This window comes from Manis javanica, chromosome 7 (genome assembly GCF_040802235.1).
Source record: "Manis javanica isolate MJ-LG chromosome 7, MJ_LKY, whole genome shotgun sequence".
Lineage (NCBI taxonomy): Eukaryota > Metazoa > Chordata > Mammalia > Pholidota > Manidae > Manis > Manis javanica.
In genome coordinates, this window is record NC_133162.1 from 125,632,058 (window position 1) to 125,658,294 (window position 26,237).

A 26,237-nucleotide genomic window follows, 5' to 3' on the forward strand; every position below is an offset into this window, starting at 1 on the left:
GGAATTCTAGAAGAGATTCCATATGGTCCTGAAGGTGTTTAACTTCTGAGGCATATTCCTAATTTCCCAGTACTTCATTCTTTTCTTCTATAATATCTGCTTCAGTTTCATTACAAGTAAAGCGAAGTAACTTGGCTTTGCTCTATAGAATACTTTGCTGATTTTACTCATAGACTATTTTGTTCTTCTAATGCTTATCTAACAAACTGTTATTATCCTATATTATTAATACTTGCTTTGAATCAAATTTAAATATTTGTGCTTATTTTTGTCCTGTATTATTTTTCTTAACTTGTTCTTAGACATCATTGTTTTATCTTACAAACTTTGAAATAGTTGTCATACATCATCATGACATTTTCTGAGTGTTCAAAGTATCATGGGATGTGTGTTCTATACTCCAGATTACTAATGCAAAGAGGAGAGAAAAATGTAGAACCCAATTTATTTCATTGGATAAAATAAAACAAAACATACTTAATATACTTTGACCAAAAATATCAGTAAGGAGGTAGAAATGAGTAAAGAGAAGAAAATCCAGTATCTAGTTGATCTTCTATCCCAGAGGATTTAGCACAGAGGTGGTTTTGTAGATTAGTATCATTTGTGGTAAAAGTGATTATAGATAATGAGTCATGGGTTGTGCCCATATATTATGTCCATGTCTCATATGTTACATCCAAAGCCCCAAGACTGAACAGTCACACTAGAGTGTCTGTGGCCTGCAGCCTTGAGCAGAAAATTTTCCTCTTAATTGATATTTCACTGTAAGATTGAAATATACACACAATTATACTAACAGTTTCTCATAAAACTTCTTTGTCTTCAATAAAGATTATAGTGAAAATACATAGCTTTCCAAAAAGTGCTTTACAAGGCTCAAAAGAATGTAGTTCAACAGAGTGATAAAAAAAAAAAAAAGACTGGGCAAAGAGGAAATTGAGTAAGTGAAGGCTGGGATAAAATGAACACACACTTGTAAGAGCTGGACACAAAATCATCTCTTAGCTTTGTACAGCTAAACAGAGAGAGCAGCACTGTGATTTCCAGTATCCATCATGCCTTCAGGTGCCTTTTTACAGAGAGGTGTGTGGTGTGATAGACAGCACTCTGAAAACTCCTGAGGAACATTCACATCAACTCAGAATGTAGCAATTGTCTTATCTTAGTGTCAGCCTCAAGACTGAGAGCTTTGTTTCCTGTTTCTAATACATACCCAGTGCAGGACCCTTTTATACCATCCCTGCGGTTTGATCATCTGAGCTGTGATTAAAGACCTCTCATGAGGAGGAATGTGTCACCTTTAGAGGCAATCGGTTCTTGAAATTCCAGTCAGTTGACTGTCCAAAAGGAAAGAACTTTCTGAGCTTGCTCTTGTGGCTTCAGATTTTAATTCAGATTGAAAGTACCATACCTTAGCCAAATTTGATTCAAAGTATGAAGACAGTAATAATATAGGCTAATAGTCTTATTACAAAACCCTTAGTTTTTGGTTGAGCTCTTGGGAACAAAACCTAAAATCTCACCTTGCCTGTTCATGGCAGACCTTCAGAGGTTTATAGACATCTGGTTGTCTGTGTAGTTCATCTCTTCCTGAGGTCAAATTTTCTCTTCTTGTTCCATTCATTGTTCTTCCTGTGTCCCCCACTAAGGTTTGAGCTCATAAGAAGCAGGTGCTGACATTCATTTCATGCCCATTCCTGTGTCCAGAAATAATGGCAGAATCCCTTCCCCACCCCACTCATCTGTGTCCATTCCTGTTAAATGTGTTACCAATAACTGGGGGTGGATATGTCCCAGAGAGCCTGAAGGAAAGGCATACACTCACTTGTCCCCCTCTTGATTTCATCTTGCATAAGGATATCAGTATAGCATAAGATCACCTTGTTTGGGGCAGCCTTGTCTCATTTGTGGTTCATTCACTGTGTTCTTGAACCTGAAGTACCTAAATATTTTCCCCAGTGTGCTGCTGAGCTGACTTAAATTCATGACCCTACATTTATCCCAATTTGTTTTTCTCTCTTAAAGGCAGCTGATTACTGCAGTGTAGCAGTGTTTTTCATATTTTCATCTTATCACCTGGTAAATTCAGTATTCTTAGTCACAGAAGAATTTGAGCATGCCTTGTATGTCCCTTACATTATGGTTAATGTTTTTGGTTAGGACTGGGTCACAGTGAGAGCTCTCTGGCATTTCATTAGAAACCTCCATAGGATGGCATGTTTTGTTCAGCAATTTAGAGATCATGAGAGTCAGCAGTTGCCCTTGTGCCAGCCGCATTTTCATGCTGATTACAATATCATGGGGACATCTAACATCACACTCGCCTCACTGGTGTCTGGGCACACTGCATCTCCATGGTTACGCTGCCAAAGACAGAGATTAGACCAGCTGAACATGCCTTTTCTTTGGTGTGCCCCTTTCTGGTTCTCACACATCATCTCTTGGATAAAATCCTTTTAAGAATCTCACCTAAGATTTATGTCTAGCTCTCTAGTTTGTGACGTGAAGAGAGTGTTTCCTCTTTCCAAAAACAGCCGTGGCATTTTCCTGCTTTCGGTTTTCTGGCACCTCTTCCATTCTCTGTGATTCTCCGGAGAGCCCCCCCAAATGGTTCAGAAACCTATTCGTAGGTTTTCTCGCGTCCATGGAATACGGTTGCCCACATCAGGCAAAGGTGAGGTCATTAAGGGCAGCCCAAGGCCTCCTTTCTCAGTCTCTTTGCTTGTTTCCTTTGCTTTTGGGAAGAAGTAATCATATCATCCTGTGGCTCTAGTTCTGGTGGGATTCCTATAACTCCTTAAATTGTTATGAGGACTATAAGAAAATGGACAGAAAACCTTCATAGGTTTATAACCTGCCAGGACGACGGCATTCCTGTATTAGGACAGCCTCGTGGTGGTGGTGGTGTGTGGGTACTGTCATGCAGATGGTGGGCAGGGAAGTGTCTCACTCCCACTTAGGCCTGGGTCCTGTGGTCATGAGTCTTCAGCCCCCAAGTGATAGCCTGCATTGTCTGTTCATCTTGGAGGAATCAGAAAATAAAATGTCATCGCCGCTTATGAAAAGCTCCTATCCTGCTGAGGAGTAGTTTCTTTTACAAATATATAAGCTCTGCACAACCTCTGCCTGTCAGCTTTAGTGTTATTTATTCATCACATCTGTCCTGCTTCACTTTGCCTTGATCTGATTCACATTTTGCTGCCTCAGTGAGACGATGAGCCCCTGATGGGCAGTGACTCTGCCTGAGGCCTGAGTCCCCTGATCGCCCTGCACGTTACATGGGCAAAGTGGCATTCAGACCATGCCCATCTGATGTCATTGCCCCTGGACAGTCATCAAAGTCCGTACTGTGAAATTTAGTATATTCACAGTGACGTGATATAGTAATTCAATTCAGTGAGGCCCCTTCTATTTGTCGTAAAATAAATAAAATATTATGGTCCCAGTGACGTTTCTGTTGTCTCCTTTTCTTACATTCTTTGTTCCCTGAATTTTTGCTTCCCTTTTTCTTACACATTGGTATTTCATGATATTATATTCTTGACATTTAAAATTTTTGATCCTTGGTGTTATTTGTTTCACTGTTGCATAGTAACATTTTTGTTCTTTGCGGCCATCTGCTTATTTTAAGGTGTGTAGTTTTTCAATGGTGTAGCATACTTTCATGTCTTTACTTGCCTTAACTACTAATATCAGATCTTTATGTGTGGCATTTTTTCTTCATAGACCTCATATCTTGTCTTCTATGAGCACTTGGTGAATACAGAGACATGTTATTTGATCCAGTTGATATTTTAAATGTTTATTTCTTAGCACACCACATGTACTAAAAAATAATGATTGCCATAAAATCATTCCATTGTGTTATATAAAGAATTAGTAAGCCTGTTTTTAGAAGTGAGGAAAGAGGGGCTCAAGGAGGTTTATTCCAAGGGCACGTTAGACCCACTGATCCACCTCCTCTTTATATTAGAGGAGATCCTCCTTGTAGATGAGGGTCCACCTGAGCACTGGCACTATGGAAATGGCAGGTAGAGAATTCACCAGCTAGAGCTGGCATCAGGGAAAAACGCACAAGCCCATCAGACCCATTGTCCATTTCTGTGTATTAATATGGCAGGAATACAGCAACCGCTTGCAGAAACCTGGAGCCTAAATCCATTTCACTGGCGTGAAAGTCAGGAGAGTATGGGAATAAGATGGGAGGGAGGCTTGGGTGGTCTGCCATCATCCCCTGTCTTACAGGTGATGATTTTGGAAATAAACAGCAAACTGATACTAAAATTTGAGGGGATAGAGAAAAAAATTCCCAGATCATACTACAGAACTGAACATTGTGAAAGTTGATAAGAAACTCAAATACAACAGTAGAGTAATTTTTAGGAGAAAACTATGAAGAATGTCAAGAACAGTATCTATGGTCTCAGATGTCTGTATACAAATATACAGAGTAACACACTCAACAGGTAAGGTCTCATGAGCATCACGGCACTTGATGAGATCTGCCTAATGACTGGAATGAAGAAAGATGGTTAGTCCTTCATTCATATATTCATTTATTCAGCAAACATTAAACAAGCACCTATTATATATGCTTGACACTAGGTTAGTCCCATGGTGTGATAGGCTGTGCTCTCAACGAGACAGAAGGACTGAAATGTAAACAGGTTATAAAATATTTACAACGTTTTAGTTGGGCATCTCTTCCCGATCTTTTTGAAATTTGTAAAAAGTCCGTATCAGGTCAGTAAGTCTCATGGCAAATAAACCACTTTCAGTGTGTGATACCTTAGGAGAGGCACTCCATCTCCTGCCAAGAGCCCATTCTTCTGTCACAGGCTATGGGCCTAAAATATAGATTCTCTTTTCCACACCAGCAGCCATTGTCATCTTTGGATAACTAGATTCCCCTGAGGAAACCAAACTAGCTGGAGTTCTCTACCAAGGATATCCTCGTTCCTAGTTACTAATGCTCTGCATTTTTAAAAAACACAGTAGGCTTTTGTTGATTTTCAAGCCTTAAGTTTTAAACACCCTTTATTTCTGTTGCATAAGCCTCTTCTCTGACCAATAAGCATTTGCACATTGGTGGATATACTTGTGCATGTACTTGTTTGAAAACTGAACCTTACAGCAATTGAGAGTGTTTATTATTATTTGTTTGGTAAGATAATCATTTATACTTATTGGTTATCTGATGAGAAAATTCAGCTATTAACAGACTTCTAACAACTTTATTGTCCTTAGCATATTTTTTAATTAAGAGCCTTCCTCGCAACCCTTTCGTATCATTTTTCACTATGGTGTTGTTTAACTATTTTCTGAGTATTTATTATTATCATTATCACTTTATTCTTTTTCTTTTAGTATCTGGTAGTACTAGTTACACTTTTCGCCTTAGATGTTGCCTTTTAAACATCAGATAGCTGTAAGGAATTGTGATCATTGTATGTAGAAGTCTGTAGTACTTCCTAGGAACCACCTGCAGATTGCCAGCCCCTGCCTTTTCCTGCTAAGCCCCTATGAAGTGTTAACCTTTTGCCTGCTTGATTGCAGGAGGAATGCCAGCTCCTGAGCAGGCCTCACTGCTGGAGGAGGGGCAACCACAGACCCACCAGGAAGCTGCCTCCACTGGCCCAGGCATGGAACCCGAGACCACAGCCACCACTATTCTAGCTTCTGTGAAGGAGCAGGTACATCCTTTTATTAGAATTTGCAATTAATTATTTCTTCAATGCCTTTAAAAATTAATCTTTGGATGTCTTAAATTTGTCTAATGTCCTTGACACCTTCACGTTTTCTAATTATAAGGTGTTTACATCCCTGAGTACATTGGGATGACTGGCATGTAGAGCCGCTCCAGTTGCCAGTCAGAATCGGAACATGCAGGATACTTGTGCGTCTGCAAGTAAGGACAATATCGATGGTGATTGGTGTCTCTGTCTCCCACAGTGCAGACTGTGTGCATGCACGCAAAGCTTTGTCAAGCATATTTCACATTGCTGACTTTCTGTTGGGACTCGAGCAACTTGAGGCCTGTAGCATCCTAGATATGGTGAACATTTTAACATAGGTATTGTATAGGGTTGTCTCTGACTTTTTGGATAAAGGCTATATTTGTTGTGTTTGTCTGAATCAAAAGTATATTCATTTTGTGAGCTAGTGTTCTAAAACTTGTCAATCTGTGCTAGTTTGCCTCAATGTTATGTTGATGCTGATTTTTTAAGACACTTAATACTATTTATCCTTTAAACCCAAGTAACCTTCTAAATTAGACCTTAACTGTTGTGCTTAGAGAAATTGGAATTCCTGAATTAGTTTCTTAAGATTTAAAAGCTTAATAAGGTGAATGTAAATTTAAAGCTCTGGGGTTAGTTTTCTTTTCTTCCCCCTTCCTCAAAATCAAAACAAAAAATACATGCCTTCTGTGAGGGTTATTCTCTGGGAAATAATCCTAATACTAAATTTTTAAAAATATTAAACCACTGGGTCTTTTTTTTTTCAAGAGATGTAAATTTAGATGTATATTTGATAGAATATTCTTTCAAAAATCAGTATCAGCAGATCAAATGACTAATGATGACAAAGTAAAAGAAAATTTAATACTTCGTTATGTATTACTGTTTGCTGTAACTTAAAGCTAGGTGTGTGTGAGAGAGTACCCCAGAGTTATATGTCTGACATCAGAGCTGTGTTTTCAAGAGAAATGATTTCATAACTTATTCTAGTAGCATGATGTCAAAATATTTTCTAATCCTCCTTGAAATGTGAAGTTTTTAATCACTAAGAATTTGAACAAACACATGAAAATTGTCGTAAATACTGTTTTCATTTTCCACCAAACTGTAGACTATATATATATATATAAGCTTCTCTCACCTTTAGGAAGGAGAAAAGGACTCTTCATATATGCGTCATAGTTGCCAAGAATTGACCCAAGGAGCTGTAAAATAAGAAGGCTCTTACTTATTTGGGATTCTTAGCTTATACTGCATTTTGGTGAAACATGACAATAACTCCATTAAAATGTCCAGACTGACTTAAAACAAGAAACTGTGTTCAGTACCTAGAGGCCAATACCTTGCATGTTCAAGAAAATTGGAAATGTATCAGGATTTTGGCACTGAAATTCCTTGATGGCTTCAGATGGCTTCAGAATTTTATCTTTTGGCAATAAATAGAGTTCTGAATGAAAATTTTGTGGGAGGTATCAAGAAGGGTTCAGATTTCTTAAGGTAACCAAAAATATGCAGGTATTTGTTGTTAGAGTTATATCTCCCAAGTTAGTGGGAGGATATACTCTACTCTTTGCTTCTGTTCCTATTCTAAGAATTTGAGTCCATTAATATACATTTGCAGTTCTCATTCTTAATTTCTTTTAAAATTGTTTGGCAATGCTCAGTACTCAGGATTTCAAACATTCAACCCAATAAACCATATTTATCTCTTGCCCCAAGATGCTCACCTGTCTTTAAATTGCTAAACTCTTACTCCTGTAGGATTTTTGTGGATTTCTCTATAGTTGGAGTAAAAATTTCTTAGGACTTTGCTGAAATATGTCACTCCCTATCATCTGTCCAGTGATGGAGAACACAGAAAAGTTAGGTAGGAATAAGAAAGCTAATTACTATCACCTTATACATTTGAATTTAAAAATAGTAGTCAGAATGTGACATTCTTAGTCATGTTAAACTTAAATGGAATAGTTATTACAGCACTATTCTGGGATGGGAGGTTAGATAGATAGATAGATAGATAGATAGATAGATAGATAGATAGATAGATAGATAGATAGTTTTTTAAGGTTTCACTACTGTCCAGTGTTCACCTCCATGGGTGATGATATCAGCTCCTCTGATCTCAAAGAATAGACCTTGCTTGGTGGCAGCTGTGTCTCAGAAAGGATGTTCCATTAGGGTACATCTATAACTGGGTAGATGGCCTAGGTTCCAATCCTGCCTCCAGTACTTACTGTGTGATCTTAGGAGGATTTATTAACCTCTCTGTGCCTCAGCTTCTTATCTGTAAAATGGGGATAATAATAGTTATTGAGAACATTAAATTATCATGTAAAATGCTTACAACAGTGCCTAGCCCTTAGTAAGTGCTCATAAAAAGGACTAATATTACTGTCATAGTCATCATTTCTATATAAGAATAAAAGGATCTTAAGAAGGTTCTTTGATGAACCTTCTTTTCGACATTGTATGTTGGGAATTTTGTGAGCCTTCTTGTCAATATGGCCATGAAGACAAAAAAAATTTGAATATTGAGCCATTTTATGCTGTCACAGTATTTTACTTCTACATGGCATTAAATTTTCAAAACTTTATCATACTAGCCTTTCAAATTAGGACAGATTTACATGTATAAGAAATAGAGCATATGAAAATAAATTTTATTAACACACTGATTAAGTGCAATCCCAAACATAGTGTCAAGGTATTTGGTTAAAAAATTGGAAAGTAATATCTTTTAACATGCACCTGAATTTTCAGAGGAAAAGTCTGGGTTCTTCTTGAAAAAAAAAGTATATCTAAGCGACTAAAACACTTCACATGTACTCCTGCTGGACAATTCATGATAAGTCGTAGGGAAGTAAGTAATGAGAATCCATGAAAGGAGTCTTCCTAACAAATCATAGGTCTGTTAATATCTGAAATTGGATTTAGGGTGTCCTGAAAACAATGGAATCTTCCTGTACTGGGCCACACTTTCCCTCATAATACGGAAGCCAGAGCTGTTTTTTTATTCCTTGCCAAAATGCTGAGATTCACATTCTCCTTTTTCTTGTAAAGTGATAAGATAACCTTTCACATTGATGTCAGTCACAAAGGTGCATATCTGTGCAGTTATAGAAAAACCCCTCGCTTTTTGCCAGCTAGAAAGAAGGAACCTACTTCTCTGCAGTGTCCTTCATGAAGCCATGTTCACTCCAACGTGAAGTCGGATCTCTCTCCTCGCCTACTTTAGCATTTTATACTGCTGCTCTCACTCTTGCTGCATGCTCCTTTGGATGATATAATCAGACACTAATGACAGTCATGTTTCATACAGTTTCACACACATGTTACAGGCTGCTCCTCCCCTAGCCCCTTGAATATAGTAGACCTACAATAAATTATGCTCAAGAAGGGAATAGGTGAAAAACACTGGCTGTCAGATTAACTTTGTCAGCACCTGGCTGTTTTGTGAAGCTAATAGGGTCTATAACCACATTCACAGGAACATTACTAACCAAGAGAATCTCACAGACAGCACCTAGAGACTAGTTACTCTGCTGTATATTCTTGTCCTTAAAACAATTCAAATTGCATATATCCATATTGTTCTAGGAATTAATCTGATCTCTGTCTGGAGCAAATTAAAATTTCACTTTATATTGAAGGTCAAATAATGATGCAAGCACTATAAATTGCATCGAACAGCTGTCCAATTTAGCTGAAAAATGTGTATAGGGAATGAAAGGATGTGGTTACCTTGGTGGTGTCACAAAATATCCACCAGCATCATGTATACCAGGTGATACGGGTCACCACTAAATAAATGTTTTTAGTTAAGGATCATGATTTAAGAGAAATAAAAAGTCATTCCATGGGAATAATAGTGTGATCCTTGAACTCAAATCTGAAATTACAGGAAATGTCTGTTGAATTTAAGCCACCAGTCGGCTGTAATCAGGATCATCACTTAGCAGGTTCTACTGTTCAACTGCTAATGAGAATCCAGGAGTCCAAGATGAATACAGATATTGGAAACATGGAACTTTTTGTATCCTGATAATTTTCAGATATCTGGCAAATTCAAGAATGGTCTAGAGCCTGGCTTAATATCTTACACACGTAATAAGATACAGAAAAATACGGCCTTGAGTGGTACCCTCAAAGGGCCCTGGCTCCTCCTATGACAACCTTAGTCTAAAATGATTGACTCATACTTGAAGTGGACACCACACCTTTGGATGCAGAGGAATTGGAATTTGGTAAGTCTCTGGTTTGCATCCAGACCTTTGCTGCCACTCCGTGCAGTTACGTGAGCTGTGTCAGCATGCCGACTTCACAGGCACAAGGGAGCAGTGAGCCAGGGGCCATGTGCAGGCTATTATCATCAATTGGGAAAGTATGTTGTAGCCTTATAATTGATAGGATGTGATCCTGGATTGTAGAAACACTCTTTAAAAGACCATATGGCCAGTCACAGATAGAGTAAACAAGCGTATTTCATAGCTCCATTTAGGATACAAGTTGATTTGCATTCCATAAATTCATACACAAAATATTTATTATGCTCTTTCATCTTTCATCAAGTTACTTGGGTTATTGAGATCTCTATTTGAACCTGGCTATACTCAGGTGGTCTGACTTCCATTTTTCTCCCACAAACCACATTCTCTTGGTTTTTGATTTAAGAAGTTCGGAATCCAGATTTACAGTGGAATCCAATCCAGATAGTGTGAAATGGTAATCAAAGAATAGACTTGGTAGAAATGCCTATTTTGTGTATACCCCTCTTACTCTGGTGAAGTCCTAAATTAGATGCTGTGTGTACCTCTTTTATCTTTGATGAGTGAAAATTGCAACGTTCTTCACTTGTGAGACTCTCAAAGAGAACACTACCTTTGAAGGTAATATTTCCTGACTTTTCTGAAAATTACAATCCTACCTTCAGTGTATTCATGTTAACTTAAGTGCTATTTAAATATCAAAGAGTGGAATGAGAGTCATTAGAGATCCTTAATTTTTGAAGATAAAATAAGAAAATTTGGAGCCCGACTGTGTCCTATTGATATTACTTCATTTTTACATGGATGTGTTAGCTTCTGTGATTACACACCCTTCCTGTATGGCAGAGTGCCCAGAACTGAACAAATTCCAGTACAATTATTTACTTTATTCCTCTGAAATTGAAACAGCTCAACTGCTGGGCACCTGCCTTTGCAGCTTCCTTTTACTTGGCCCCTAAGTTTATTTACAATGAAATAGTCTCGCTGACACACCTCAATCACATGCAGAAGACACAATTTTTATTTCAGCTCCAAACAAGCATAGTTTGTAGCTTAGTGAAAAGGACTGTATTGTAAGTATAAAGACCTAAAACTTCAGTTTTCCTATTCGTAACTTAGTTTTTCCTACTGGTAACTGGGTTATTCTGGCAATTGTAACATATAAGGAAGTCTTCAGTGCCTGAACTGCAAACACAAGGTAAGGCTGGATATTTTCTTAGTGATTTCTGTGGGATCATCAAATTTTAGAGCTTTACCTCTTAATATTATAGAAATGAGGTTCAAAATGAAGTCAAGTGGTAGAGTTCTTGTGACAGTATTTGGCTTGGGTTCAAGAATTCCGAACCCTGATGGCTGGTTCTCAGGGGATAAAGTCCTCTTAAGTTGCATGTGCCATGGTCTGTAATGTTACATTTCTCTTCCCTCTGTTTAATGATGGAGCACATCCCCCACTCTTAATATCTCTGGTTAAAGGATACAGCAGGGTGTGTGCAATAAGGTTTATTCAGTATTTGAGTGTTCCAAAATAAATAAATAAATAAGCTGTCCTCAGCAATGTAAAAACATCACCAAGTAAGCTTTAAAAAAGTGTCTACATTTTGTGATAGCCTGATGAATGATCAGCTGGACCTTCAGCAAAGTTTTCCAATCTTACGTGTCCCAGGAATACGTTCTCAATAACTCGATATGTTTTCTATTTGACTCCGTTGGAGACTTCTTGTTAGGTATCTTGATACTATAGGGTGTTTTGGTTTTGGTTTGGGTTTGGGTTTGGGTTTAGTTGGGGTTTTGAAGAGCTCTTAAATCCCAGGAATTTGAACAGGCTCCATCTGGCTTTCCACATAAAACTAGATCACATATGCAGACATGGAATACATATTAAATGTCCCAAAATATTTACTGGGTCAATGAATTAAGAATATGAAAGTGCTCACTATCCCCCGTAGTTAGCTTAGGCTTGCTTCAACTAAATAAAAAACCCTGTGAGCAAAGCACTTTTTCCTGGATGGGGTGGGGAGGGATGGTCAGGAGATACACAAAGATCTGTTTCATATAGTTTCTACCCTCAGAAGAATGCACAGGCACAAACCATATTATATACTTTTATGTGCAGTGATTGGCACAGTGTGAATATTCATCAGTGGGACCACAGAAGTCCAAGAACTTATATAATTCTGCCTCCTTTCTTAAGCAGGGTACAGATACGTGTTGTGCTATGTCAGTTTTATGTAAATTTGTTAGCTTAGGCATTTTTAACTTTAATTTTTACCATTCAATTAGCATTACCTTCCATTTACATTTGAATGTAATAGAATATTTTTCCTTTATTAACACTTAAAGCCAACCCTGACTTGCATGTTTAAAATGATAATTTTCTTTTCATTTGAATAACTCAGCTCACAATTCCTGTTCAGAGTTAAGTTATGAATATATGGAATAATTTTTCCCCTGTACATGCAAACTTTATGCTATTAAATTTGGAAAGAGAAACTGTTGAGCTGGTGAGATTTAATGGGTGACAGGATCATTCAGCATTGAATTCACTGTGTGCCGTATGATCATTTTTCTGTTTAGAATCACTTCTGGAGAGAAAAATATTGCAAAAACATACTTTTCCCTTCAGGTGTAATCCTAAAGTTACTCCATAGCTAGAACTAAACAGTCTATCTTCATGTTTAAGTGTTATCAATTCTAAATTGCCATTTTTGTTACTTTTATAGAAATGGGTCCATTTGGTCTTACTGCACTGCTTTTATTTTATAAAAGTATTGTTTCCAAAATGATCAGATCTGCTCATTTTGGTCATGACTATTTTGTTTTGGATGTAACTAAGAAAAGTCACTTAAAATGTAAGGTCCTTTTCAAGTAGTTCAAAGACAAATCCATCTTAGTTTACAGAATCTTGAGTTGTTATGCACTCAAACCTTAATAATATAAGGGTTGCACATAATAGAAATAGTCTGCAAGCAAATTGAAAGGACACATTATTGATACTTGAAGGCAAATACATGTTATACAATTAAATTCTATATAAATTATATTTCAGATAAGAAAATGGCCATCATAAATTAGAAGATAATTTTCTTAGAATTGAAATATTTTGGCTCTTGAAAAATTAGTTTTTCTTTAAAAACTGGAGTTCAAAACATCTCAAAGTATAGACAATTTAAATTTTAATTTGTAGGCTTTTGCATAAAAATTTCTATAGAGCAGCCTGATATCAGGGAAGTATTCATCATGTGGTATCATCTATCCTAATAGGCATATCCCTGACTTGCAGGTTTTCCTAAAATAATTTCTAAAGCCTAAATCAAGATGAAGGGCCTTAGCCATTGCATGTGGCCTTCTAATAAGCTGTTTTCAGCGGAATGAATTCCTACTATTTCATCCATATTTAGCATTTCTACATTCTGTTATTCCTTTAGCAATTTATTTCCATCATAAAATTGACATAAACTTCACTTCTTTCCTTTGCAAAATGTTTTAATAAACTGTCTTTTTTTTTTTTTTTAAACAAGTTTGCCTTCCCCAAGTGCAGGGTAAATTTGCACCTCCTTTTTTCATTCATGACTTTAGTTACTTCCTGTTTCTTGCTTTTAAAACCTGTAGGTGTTGGAAGGAGGAAGCTTACCAGGTTCCCTGTGCACTGTTTTCTCATTTGTTTTTAATAAGGTGAATATTGCTTTTTTCTATAATGTAAGCTATTAACAGCAGGATCTTGATTTTTCTTTTATTTCAGTTAGCAGAGGATAATAAAAAAGTGAGTTCCTATTAAATTACTTTGGGAGAAAATATATCTTAGTAATTGCTGCTGTTGGCATTATTCTAAGCTGATTGTTTAGAGAATTTGATGGACTGTAGGTAAGAATATGAAACTTAGATTTGTATAGTTATTGGTACTGAAGAGAATGCTGTTATATTTGGCTTATTTGAACCACACTGCAGAATAGGGAAAATGTATTTTATTGATGTAAAATTATTTTATTTGGTTGGTTTTTAAAAAAAGTCCTAATCCTTCATAAAACTTCTTTTGATTTCCTGTTAAAAACCAAGAAGATAACCTATTGTCCGAGTTGGAACAGAGTTTACTATAAGGCCTGTAGAACAGGATTGAGAAGAATGGTCAGTGGATCATCTATGCCAAGTCTGCTTTGTGAAGACAAAGACCCCTGTATTGCTTTACTGGGCCTGCCATTTTTTAATACAATCACATTGCTGTTCTCTCCCTACTGCCACCACCACCACTACCACCCCACCACTACTGCTACAGGAAACAATTGAAAAATTGAGAAAAGATTTCGTCATTGTCAGTAAGATATAAGAATCAATGAACTCTGTGGAATAGATATCTATTAGAATAATAGCTAACATTTATTACTACTATATACCATTATTATTATTGTGCTAAGTGCTTTACATGGAGGATCTCCTATAGTCACCAAACCTTATGAGTTAAATGCTGTGGAAATCAGGTTTTTTGGGCCACTGAACATCTAATCTAAATTTCATTGTTCCATGCATTTGCCCACCTTAATAATAGGCTTGGTAGGGCAATAGATAATCTTAAGCTTACAGGCAAACTGTTTCAGTGAGTTGTTTTAAATCCTTAAATTAGCCAGGGTGTTTTCTGTTGCTTATAACTAAAGGCTCTGAACTATGCAAACATTTATTATTACCCCTATTTACCGATGGGGAAACTGAAACTCAAGAAAGTTGGGTAACTTGCTCAAACTTACACAGTTAATAAGTAGGAAATCTGGGATTCATATCCAGGTAGTTATAGATATGCTTACTAAGCAATTAAAATCTACAGTGGATTTGACAAGAAGAATGGATACAGAAGAAAATTGAATCATTGATGGTGACAAGATTATTTGAGAAGTTGTCTTGGAATATGGGAGAAAAGAGCAAGAAAGGTATGATAAATGTCTCTAGACATGGAGGCTATAGAAAATAAATTAACACAGCATTGTGGATATTCTCAAGGAAGATTTTAGAGCAGCTAAACAGAAACAATACTGGGGCGGGGTCAGGGATGGGTGGGAGCTTTTCCTAAGCAGAAAATACAGTCCTCAGTATACAGATTTGAAGGGGTTATCACATTCCAGACATCACCTATGGAAAAGAGACCTGTGTAGGACTAAATAACAAAATTTTATGCTTACAAAGGTAAAGGTGAAAAAAAAAACTATACAAGAACCCAGATAAAAGAAGTGGTTCGCTGCATAAGATAAAATCAGATTGACATCTAGCTTTGGTGAAACAGATACCAGAAGAGCATAGAGCAAAATGTTTAGGGACTGTTGAAGGGAATCTGCTTGTGATCCAAGAGTTTTATGCCCAGCTAAATTGTCTATAATGTGTGAAGGATTAAAAAAATATCCTCAGATATTCAGCAGCTCATAAAACATGTTCACCTTTGAATCCTAGTATTTTTTTTGATAATTGAAGATATGTTCCCTTCAGAGAGTAATCAAATTTAAGATTCAAGAATGAGAAATTCAAGGTTTGAAACAACTAGTACATCTTGTCTTACTGGATTAGAGTTCCAAACCAGGAATCAAGAATGTATTACATGTTTGTATTACATGTATAATTAATTTTTTTATTAATATACATGTACATTAATTTTTAAAAAATTAGATTTTGCAGTTCTCCTGTGTTTTCCTGCTTCTTATGGTCTTCAGGTATTTCAGAGGGATCTATTACTCTGTTTGGTAATTGTCTTGGTACTATTTTCACTATTCTGATTTACTTTAGCTAATAGTATTTCAAATGCTTACATATTTCAGACACTCTACAAGGAGAATGCCTAGTCAATGCAGTTTCATTAGGAATTCAGTGGCATTTTTTCACTGTCCCAGTACACACGCTGTTTTGGAACCTGTAAACTTAGGCTGAATTACTTGAATCATGATCTGTTAGCTTATTGAATTTGCAAAGACAAAAAAAAGAACTGTGTGGTTTGAGGAGGGAACAAATTCCTGCACATGTTATCTCTCTTTGACTAGTGAGTATTGTTTTAATTGTGTTGAAAATATCAGTGTTGGTAATATGCTCTTAGTTGTGATAAGATATATATTCACTTAGAAAAAGTTTTGTAAGGAAATTCCCAAAGGTGTTCTGGACTACATAGGGTATGAATTGTTGTCCTTAGTCCAGGATAATATAAACAAGAAGAGTTTAGCAGGTGCCTATTGGATGAGTGAATAAAAGGGCTGCTGTTTGTGCAGAGTAATTACAAATGAGGAAGGAAAAACAACTACCTAATAAAAAAGAGGTATTTGATGTTAACAGACAATTGAAAAAAGAAAGAATATACATGATCAATGTGCCTATGAAATAAGGTTCTTACCTCACTAGTAATCACTGAAATAACAAATTAAAATAATGGGGATATATCTGCCTATCATATTGGCAAAAGTTGAAGCTAAAATAATATAAAGGTACTGGTGTTGGCAATTTTATGCATTACTGGTGAGTAATTGGTACAACCATTTGGGAAGGACTTTAATGAACTGTAATATAGGCCTTAAAAATGGTTGTATCGTTGGTCCAGTAATTCCAATTCTAGGGATTCATTCTAAAGAAATATTAAATGTGAACACAGATGTTAACCTGACATAGTGATGTTTCTAATATCTAAAAATAGGCAACAACTTGGCTGACCAATACAAGTTGAGTGATTATGTAATAGTACGTGTATATGATGGACTTAACGCAGCCATTTAAAAACTAACATCTTTAATGAATTTTTAATGATGTGGGGGAATTTCACATTAGGAATGAAAAGATAAGGCATCTAACTATGTGTATTTAATTTTGCCATAGATACATTATTTCTGTATATACACACACATGTATGTGCACTTATTCATAAAAGAGGAGACACTCCAAAATGTTGAGTAGGTATCTTCAGATGCTTTTCCTGTCGTATTTTCCAAATTTCTTAACAAAAAGCATGCAATGCTTAATAAAAATTCTAAAGCCACAAAATAATACGACCTGACAGGGAAGGGGAGCCTTCATAACAGTAATAATAAAAAGTTACCATAGACTAAGCTTGACAGAGAAGGAAACAAAAGTTTACATAGGTTGCAACATGTGGAAAACTTGTCAGATAAATCATGGTGAAATGGAAAATTGAGCATGACTAGCAATCTTCAGGTGCACAGAAGCATTTCATGGTGCAGTGGTTAAGAGCAGGAGCCCTCGCTTCTACCCCTCCCCCCCACCCCATTTCTACCCCCGGCTTTGCCATGTGACATTAAGCCAGTTACCTTGGCTGGAGGTCCTGGTGGCTCATTTGTAAGATGAGGATAATGGTTCCAATCTTACTAAAATATTAAGTAAGTAATAAGTATTCGCTATAGTTATTATTATTGAGGTGACATGTAGAAAAGTTGGGGAAGCAGCATGTTCTAGCCCAAGGCCACATAGGAAGGACTTAGATCCACAATGAGGACACACAAAGGCAAGGGCCCAAGCTAAGACTCGGCCCTGGGAGGAGTTCCAGTGACAAGACAAGACAGAGGTTGCACGACTGTAGTCCTTTATGTCATCACACTGATGAAGCTGATGGGAGGGTCGGTTGTCTGTTTGCACCCATGGAGATATGGGTTGTGTCATCTTAGAATAATTCTGCAAATCCAACTCTTTGAATCTTTACGAAGTATGTTCAGAAATCTCATTAAGAATTCCTCAAAACTATCTTTTACCAGTTGCTTTGAAGGCAATTCTGTAGTTATTAAATAAGAGGAGGAAGATAGAGAACTGTACAAAACAAAAAAAACATTTTTGGGATTGCCTCAACTCCAGGATATAAACTCTAAACTCTAAGGATGCTTTCCACTAAATTCCAGAGCTTAGAATTGTGTCTGGTACTAATCAGCTCTGAGTACTGGTAGTACTCTCAGTACTTGCAGATTATATATTTGTTGAAAATGCTTGCATGTTCATGAAAAATAGGAAAGAAAACAGATGTATTAGTGCACATCAAACTTACATTAATTACTTAGGAGAGGTGAAGGGATAGAGTAAGAAGCCACCTCCCTCCCCCACAAAAATACAGTAGAAGAGGGATATCCGAAGTAAAAAATGTTTCCTCATCACATGTGTATAACTGAGCCTTAATCATTTTTTCCTTGCTATTGGAAAAATCAGTTATGCACAAAATAAAGTAAATAGTCAAAAGAGGTTTGTTTAAAAAATATATGTTTGTTTCTAAAGTGATATGGCGGTCCTTGTGCCTTGACTAGGACCTCAAGACACTTTGGCATTTTCTGCCTGTGCAGACATCAGCCCCTTCAGCTGAGCAGCCTAGTGACAGCTGACTGACTACATCTTGAAATGATGTCATGTATCTTTAATGGAGGAGGCATCTGTACTGACATGATTGTATTTTCTAGCTTTTAAACGCTTCCAGCAATATTTCATTGAAAATGTAGTTTTAGTGAGTCATGTCTAAGCCTGAAGAAATACTGGTGCTTTTACAAAGAAGTTGAGAATTTGTCTCTGCTGCAGTGGGGCACACCCTAATCTCATCTTGCTTTCCATCCTGGATATAATCCAAAGGCAATTGTAATCACTCCGACCGATTTATTTGACTTGGCAGCGCTCACATCAGTATCCTCTCGATGTTTCCTTATGATATATTCCTACACAGAAGAAGGTACATGTAGTAATTAGGACTGTCTTATTTTATAACTAGAACTATGGGGTTGCAGGGGGAATGGAGCCATTTCTAATACAGTTCTTGTATCTGAAAAATAACCTTTGAGCTTCAAAGTCCTTCATACTAGGCAAAATAGAAATGCACAATAGAATAGACACTGGTCACAAAATATTGCAAAGCACAAGATCCAGTTTGCTACTCTGTGGCTGTTTTAGCTAATATTTTTACTACCCTAAGTAGGCTTTTAAACATTTCAAAGAGACCATGTTCACCAGTACAAACAAGCACCTTGATGGTTCAGAAAAATGTCAGATGGACACCAGAGCCAAGAAACCAGTTCTCTCCATTCCCTTCAACTGGATGCCCTGGAGGGTGCTACTGGGCAGGCTGATCATAAGCAGCCCATCAGCCAGGGTATCCTCACAGCCAGCCCGCCAGCCGGCCCCTGGGACCCTCTAGGAGAGGCCGTGGAGCTCCAGGAGCTTGAGTTTGTCCTGAGGACATCACTGCACCACAGTGACTTTTTTCAGTGTTGCCCTCCTTATTTATAGTAATAATCTCATAATCCTGACTCACCATCAATGAACTCACCATCAGTGAACTCTTAGGGAGTTTCACTCCACTCTTCTGCAGACTTAAGTAGTTCATCTTCGTATGGTGGGAAGAATACATTGATGTCAAGCAGCCTGGATTCAAGACTTCCTGAAATAACTTCATGCCATTGGGCAAGCCCCTTCACTTCTCGCTGCCGGTTTCCCCTTCTATGAAATTACAGTAGCGATGTGTAGGTTGTAGGTCATATATTTAAAATGCTGATAAAGAGCTTGGTACTTATGAGATGGTCAATTCCCTATTTAGAAGCAGAGCTATCTCAGGTGTTTCATGAATATTGAGTTTTCTCTTTTGGGGGGTTTCTAGTGATAAATAATGCCATTCAAATCTAATTGTCCCTGAAATTGCTATTGCAAAATGAAACCATCCACCCAGTATATTGTTTACCCTGTTGCTCTTTATTCCCTGCAGAGCATTAAATATATTTCCCATCTTCATCTACCAGAAATCTTTTAACTCCCAGTCTTCCAAGGTATTTCTGGTGAGTTGAGAAAAATCCCCTTTTTGCCTGTTAGAATATGCCTTAAGACTCCTCCTAACCTGGAAATGCATTTGGACACTGCAGTCTGAAATAATTTAGTGTGATTATTCTGAAGGCTCCCTGTAGATCTGAGAATGCATTGTTTTGAGACTGTAGCTATGGCTGGGTGGGAGCAGCAGGTCCTGATTTACAGGGCAGGATGATACACCAAAGCAGTCGGTATGCTCCAGGTACTGAAACCACCTTAGGGAGTTATGGCTCGTGTTCTGTTTTGAACCCCTTAAAAAAGATTCCCAAGCCATCATATTGAAAAGAACTCATTCATTGACTTAAAAAGGTTCACAAAGAGGAATTATTTCTTGAAAGTCTTCAATACTTTTCATTTTTTATGTTAGGCTTCATGAGCTCTTTAACATATTATGTTCAATAAGCTCTTGTTTGTAAGACATGTCTACAACTCCTATCAAAACAGATGACAGAGATAAGATTTTACAAAGAAAATGAATACCAAACTCTGATTGGACACAGCAATCCCTGACTTGTTTTTTCTACAGGGTGCTAAAGAATAGTGTTCTGATGCTGTGGCATTTAGTGAATGTCTGGATACCAAGCCCAAATTATAGGCAGTTCTTAATTTTCATTACTACTTATTGAGTACGAACATGCATGACACTAAATACTTTGTGCATATCACCTCACATAATCCTCGCAGCAGTCCTATAAGTCCGTTGCTGTTATTATCCCCATTTTACAGATGAGGAAGTTGAGCCTTAGAGAGTTTGTGAAATTAAGTACCAGATTGTAAACACCATAATCTATAGCAGAAGCCTTTTTTGCTAGAATGTGACATGGTGCCTAATAGGCAGTCAGTCAATATTTATTGGATGAGTAGACTTGCTTCAGTTCACCTATCAGGTTAGAATCCAGGGATTGACAAAGGATTCAAGTCCAGAGGGCTGCCTGACTCTAAAGCCTACAGCCTGCATTTTAACTCATTTTTCTGCCCACCCCTCTTTCTGCCTGCCCTATTAGACAGAAATAGAGGATGTGACCCCGCCCTCCTGAGGCATGATCCAATGAAGATGTTTACAACCAAATAAAGATGTTTGGAATCTACTTGCTAAGCTTCAGAATAGGAGTTGAGGCAGCTATGCCCTAAACCAATCAGCTCTGTCATAAATATGTGTTAACTGGGCTTCAGGTTCAGCTGCTGTAACAATGAGACATCAAAATAGAGAGCTTAACCAAGATAGAAATACACTGCTCTCTCACAGAACATTCCAGAGAGAGTAATGGTTGAGAACTAGCTGAGACAGCTTTGCCTCTGGTTGCCGTCTCTGGCTCTGAGGTGGCTGCCAGCTCTCATTAGCTCCTGGCCAGCAGGTAGAGAACTAGCAGAGCATACACATTCCTTTCGGAGAGCATGGTGGAGAAGACGCTTGCCCCTCACAGCAAGCTGCCCCAGCCGCTGGGAATGCAGGCTGCAGCCGAGCAACCATGAGACCAGTGTGGATGGTCATTAACAGCAGCAGTTTCTGCCAGGCTGCTTGGGAAGAGGGTGGGTACCCTGGTTCCTGGGTCTTGTTGCTCCTCTGCTCTCTGTACCTGCTTTGCTGTACCCTCCTTTGATTAGTGTTAAGTGGGGCTGAGCTGGTGTGGATATTCCGTGCTCGTCCAGGAAGGGCCAAAATCAGAGTCATTATGTTGAATTGATTTTTATATTTCTTGGAAGATGGGTCTGTTTCTCTGTTTTTTAACATTTATAACAAAGAGGTGCTGTGGAGAACAGAATAAAAGTTGATTTCCTTATGCTGTCAATAAGCTTCTATTTTAACATGTTTCTTCATCTTGCCTTTAAGCCTCAAAGTGCCAGTTTTTGAAATTCTGTAAATATTGCTGGGGTTTTTTTAATCCTTAAATTGAACATTTCATGCTATTTCCATCTTATAAAATAGTAATGGAAACTAAATTTAAAAGAAAATCCTCATATTGAACTTTTTATGCTATTACCTTCTCGAAAAATTGTAATGAAAATTGCTAAATATGCCTAGTATGCATAGTTAATATTGCTCTGAGATCCTAAATGTTTTGTTTCTTTTTCTTTACATTTGGAAAAATTGATGTACTACCCCAGGGTCTTTAATTAGGTATTTTTTTAATAATCCGATTTCTCTCCAGAGAACTCAGAATCTAAAGTTACATTTGTAAGCATATTGAACACAGACATTTCCCCTATTACCTGAAAACATTTTCCTTTACAATTTATAATTGGAAATGAGTAATTTTTAAAGTTTAATCTCAACCATTGCCCTTTAGGAAAACAAGTTTTCTGATTCAAACATTTTGATCCATGAGAGTAGGAAAGGTCTACCTTATTCAACTTTTTATTCTTAGTACATAGAATAGTATCTGGCATGTGCCAAGTACAGTACACAAATATTTGTTGACTAAATCATATTTAACTTCTTAAATTTAAAAACCTTCACATTTTTAAATCTGTATGCTCAAAATTATATAATAAAATACTTAAAATATTTTGAATAGTAACTAGCCCCCCAAATTCCCAATATATTCACGTATAGCGTGTGCACATGCATGCACACCCATGTGCAATGCCCATGTGTTTGGGAGTCAGGCTACTGGCAATCTCGGCCCTTTGAAGCATACTAAAAATTACAACAAAAATGTCTCTGAATAACTACAAAGATCCTATATGTTGCTCTGTAGACCCTTACTCTTAACCTTATTCACTCTAGTTTAAAATACATAATTTGGTTATCTTTGTATTTTTTGTAGAATATGTTTTAGATATGCAAATTTGGCTACAGGATGAAAGGGACCAATGGGCATGGAGCGAAAAAGAATGGAGATCAAACTTAGGAGAGGAGCTGCGGGAGCGCCTGCTGACAGTCCTAAATCAGGGAGGGAGACAGAGCAACGGGGAGGCAGGCCCAGAGCTTAGCGCTGCCTCCCTGTGGCTGTGAGCATGTTCACGGTGATGCTCTCTAAAGGCAGGCGTGTGTGCTCTACGTACTCCACTTAACAAGTCAGGAAAAAGTATCATACCTTAGTAGTATCTGAAATTAGCAAACAAATTGGCATTTGAAAGATAAGCTTTGGATATCCAGAAATTTTAATCCTATGAACAGCTTTACTCAAAGATAATGGAGAAATGAAAAAATCTTGAATAGTACAGAGGATCCAGGTAGCCAGTTTTCAAAAGGAATGCATTTAAAGGTCATAACTAGGGAGAAGAGATTGGAGAGACTAAACCAGTCTACCCATGTAGCTGTCCTCACCAGAAAGGCCAGACGGAATTTTTGGCGATAGGATGAGTGTTTACGGAGCGCTTACCGTGGGCCAGGAACTGGAGGCGATGCGAGTGTGGGCCCCATTTGGTTCCCCGTCGCTGTGACTGAGGCGCTAGGAGGATCGCCTCATTTTCCACATGAGGCAGCTGAGGTGGAGATGAGTTGGGCAGCTGTCATGACCACACAGTTCGTGAGCAGTTGGCGGGACTCATCCCCCTTGGCTCCCCCTCCCCCTGCTTCTACCACCAGTCACAGAGCCTCTTGCCGGGTGCAGGAGAGCAATGTTTAATTGGAGCAAAACTGCTTCCTAGCTGTGCTACTCAAGGCCAGCTATGCAGTGTTTCCAAGCCTCAATCTGTCTGTCGTCTGATGGGCATAATAGTAATTCATTGACTGCCTACTGCATGAGGGCATTGCAAGACTTATGAGAATAAAAATACTTAGAAATTATCTAAGTCATAAAAATTATTGTTGTAAAGTATTGTTATGCTACCCTTATAGTCAGTAAAATGAGAATAAAGTTACTTCCATTTAGGAAATAGTATATAGCTTTGTGCACTAAGAAATAAGGATTCATTTAGGCCTCAAACAATTTCAAGTTAGAAATCTAAACTTGGTTCTCCTGCCATAAATATCCACTTTATTCACACACCCCACCCTCAGCTCCATAGAAAAATTCCTGGTTTTACTATATTCATTGTTCATTCATTCCACTGGTATGTAGGCTGCTTATACAAAGGAGATAGATGGAGTAATGAAGAATTCAGTGATTCCTTTTGCACTGACTAGTGAATGTAGTCTGGAAATGAACATGTCACCAGAAGCCAGCACATGCCACCCGATCACCCATCTGACTCAGTATATACGCATCTGTTACCCATATATAACCAACCATTGGACAAGTTCACATTCATCGTCCCTTGGGACTTCCAGACAAGAGAGACCATGTCTGGAGAAAGCCCTCTTTACCCGTAGGTAGAAACGAGGTAGCAGTGAAGGGACATTTCAGGAAACTGAAGCTTAATTAATAACACTCTGCTGTTCCACCCACAGCCTTCCGTCCTCAGAGGCCTCGATCTGGTTCCTTCCTGTGCAAATGAATGCACAGTGCCTTTGGGCACCCAGATAGCCAGCACTTGTGGTCTTGAGTCCACAGCATGAAAGAGAGCAGGTCCAGCTTCCACATTTATTTGGGAGCTACTGGGCACAAGACTGATAAGAACCACTTCTGATCAGCTCTTAGTCTCTCATGGCTTCTGCATCTGTGGGCCTGGCTTCCTCACCAGGCCTCTTGGCCTCCTTGCTGCCTTCCATTCCCTTACTTTAGCAGCTGTTTCCTCTTCCTGCTTCCATAGCTTTGTCCTTTTTGCTCTTCCTACAACCCCACCAGCAGCAATTTTTCCCATTGTTCGTTCAAAGAAAGGGGGTGGAAAGAGTTTTAAAAATTTGAGGTATTGGTAAGTCCATTATGTTAAGTTGTGAACTGGTGGTGGGCAAGCGCCCTTCTTACACACTGCAGAGCATTAATAAAATCTCATGGCCTTAATGCTTTCTCTAGTAACAGAGCACAACTATTATGAGGTCTAACCAGATGTAGAAGTTAGAATTTCCCTAATAATACCTGCATTGAATTCATTATCTTCAGTTATTGAAAACTGCTTCCAGTAGTTTTTGTCATATCCATGAACAATTATAGCTGTTCATAAATGTGTGTGTGTGTGGGTATGCATGTATATTTACCACCTAAGGTCGTGTTTGATTCAAACCATGTACTGTTGTTTTTCCTGTGGGTAAACTGTTGATGAAATTTCATGGGTGCATTGCATGATTTAATTAATGTTTATAAAAATTCTTTGAAGATAAAATCTCTACATAAATGCCAAGAATTATTGCTTTTTTCATGTAATTCCCAGGACTCAATTTCTCCTGCACGTAGTTTCTCATATGATTAACCAGGAAAGATTTATATGCGGTATCCTTGATAGTATTTCAAACTTAGAAGCATATTTTTGGTTGAGGTAGATACCTTTGGTTGAGGATTATTCTTGCTGGATTTAATCTTGAAAAAATGACCTGTAAATTCTGGTTAAGTTGATATTTCTTCAACCATTTATACCTGGAATCCCCCTTGACATTGGTACTACCCATCAAACTCTCTACATTAGACTGTCAGATTATTTAAATATATACTGAATTCATATCACTCTTCTGGGATTTATTTGAACTGAATTTCGCTTAAGTAGAGAATTCTATGTGATGCACTCTAAATGGTCTTAAATAAAATGATAAGAAAAAATTGCAAATATTAGTCCTTTTAGATTGCTTATACAGTTCTTTCCCTAATTTATTTTTTCATACAGTATTATTTTGTTCACTTTTTTCTTCCAATTTTTGCTTTACTCTCCCTGAAAGATTATGAAAACTGTCTCTCTTATTATTGTATGCAGGGAAACCTGCACCCAGGACATGTTTAGGGAAAGATGGTTAGATGGCAGCCACAGGAGGCACTGCATCTGTAACCTGATGCTTTTGGACTCATTCTTTTCTGAGGAGTCACAGGATATTTGGGAGTTCAGTGAGTCCAGTATCCAGGAAAGGAAAGTGAAAATTTTGTTGGGACAAATAGCAGCATAGGCATGAGCCACAAAATGAAATAGTAGGCAGCCTAATGATAGGTGTCAAATTCAACCTAATTTCACTTTTGACAAAAGATTCCCTCTTAGGCAGTGAAGCCTAAGGGATGGATAGAAGACAGACATAGAAAAACAGCATGGGGAGCATTGAGGTGGACACAGATGATGAACACAAAGCAGTGGGGTATGATTATCAACAGAGAGGCAGTACAAAAGTAAGCCTGGGACACATGCAGAAATGGCTGAAATGTCAAGGTTCCGGCATTAAAAGTAAGAGATGAGTTGGAATCACAAATCACAAAGTACAAGGCAAGAGTAAGTCAAAGGGTTTTTTTGTTGTTGTTTTAATGGTCACTTGAGTGATTTTTAGAAAAGGCTCTTCACTTCTTAGCATTCCCAGTTAGTGTTGAGATAGTCAGGGGTGGTATTGTTTGGCAGTTCAGAGAATGACCTTTGGAATCTGACCAGTCTAGTTGAACTTTGAACTCATTATTAAATGGTAAGTATTAAATCAGGGTAG

The 26,237-nt window shown here is 37.8% G+C and overlaps 1 protein-coding gene across 17 annotated transcripts in view; it reads left to right on the plus strand.

Annotated features, from left to right (window-relative positions):
- The window catches only part of PKP4 (plakophilin 4), a 222,016-nt gene that overhangs the window by 62,021 nt on the left and 133,758 nt on the right, over window positions 1-26,237 (plus strand). For 13 of the 17 annotated variants that reach the window (XM_073241495.1, XM_073241494.1, XM_073241499.1 and 10 more), the window contains one exon: window positions 5,560-5,696. In XM_073241495.1, coding sequence (XP_073097596.1) covers window positions 5,565-5,696 — 132 coding nt within the window. In that variant the 5' untranslated portion in view covers window positions 5,560-5,564. Of the gene's footprint in view, window positions 1-5,558; window positions 5,697-5,814; window positions 5,912-26,237 lie in introns of those variants that run through there. The other 4 variants (XM_073241507.1, XM_073241511.1, XM_073241502.1 and 1 more) reach the window with 3 other exon arrangements.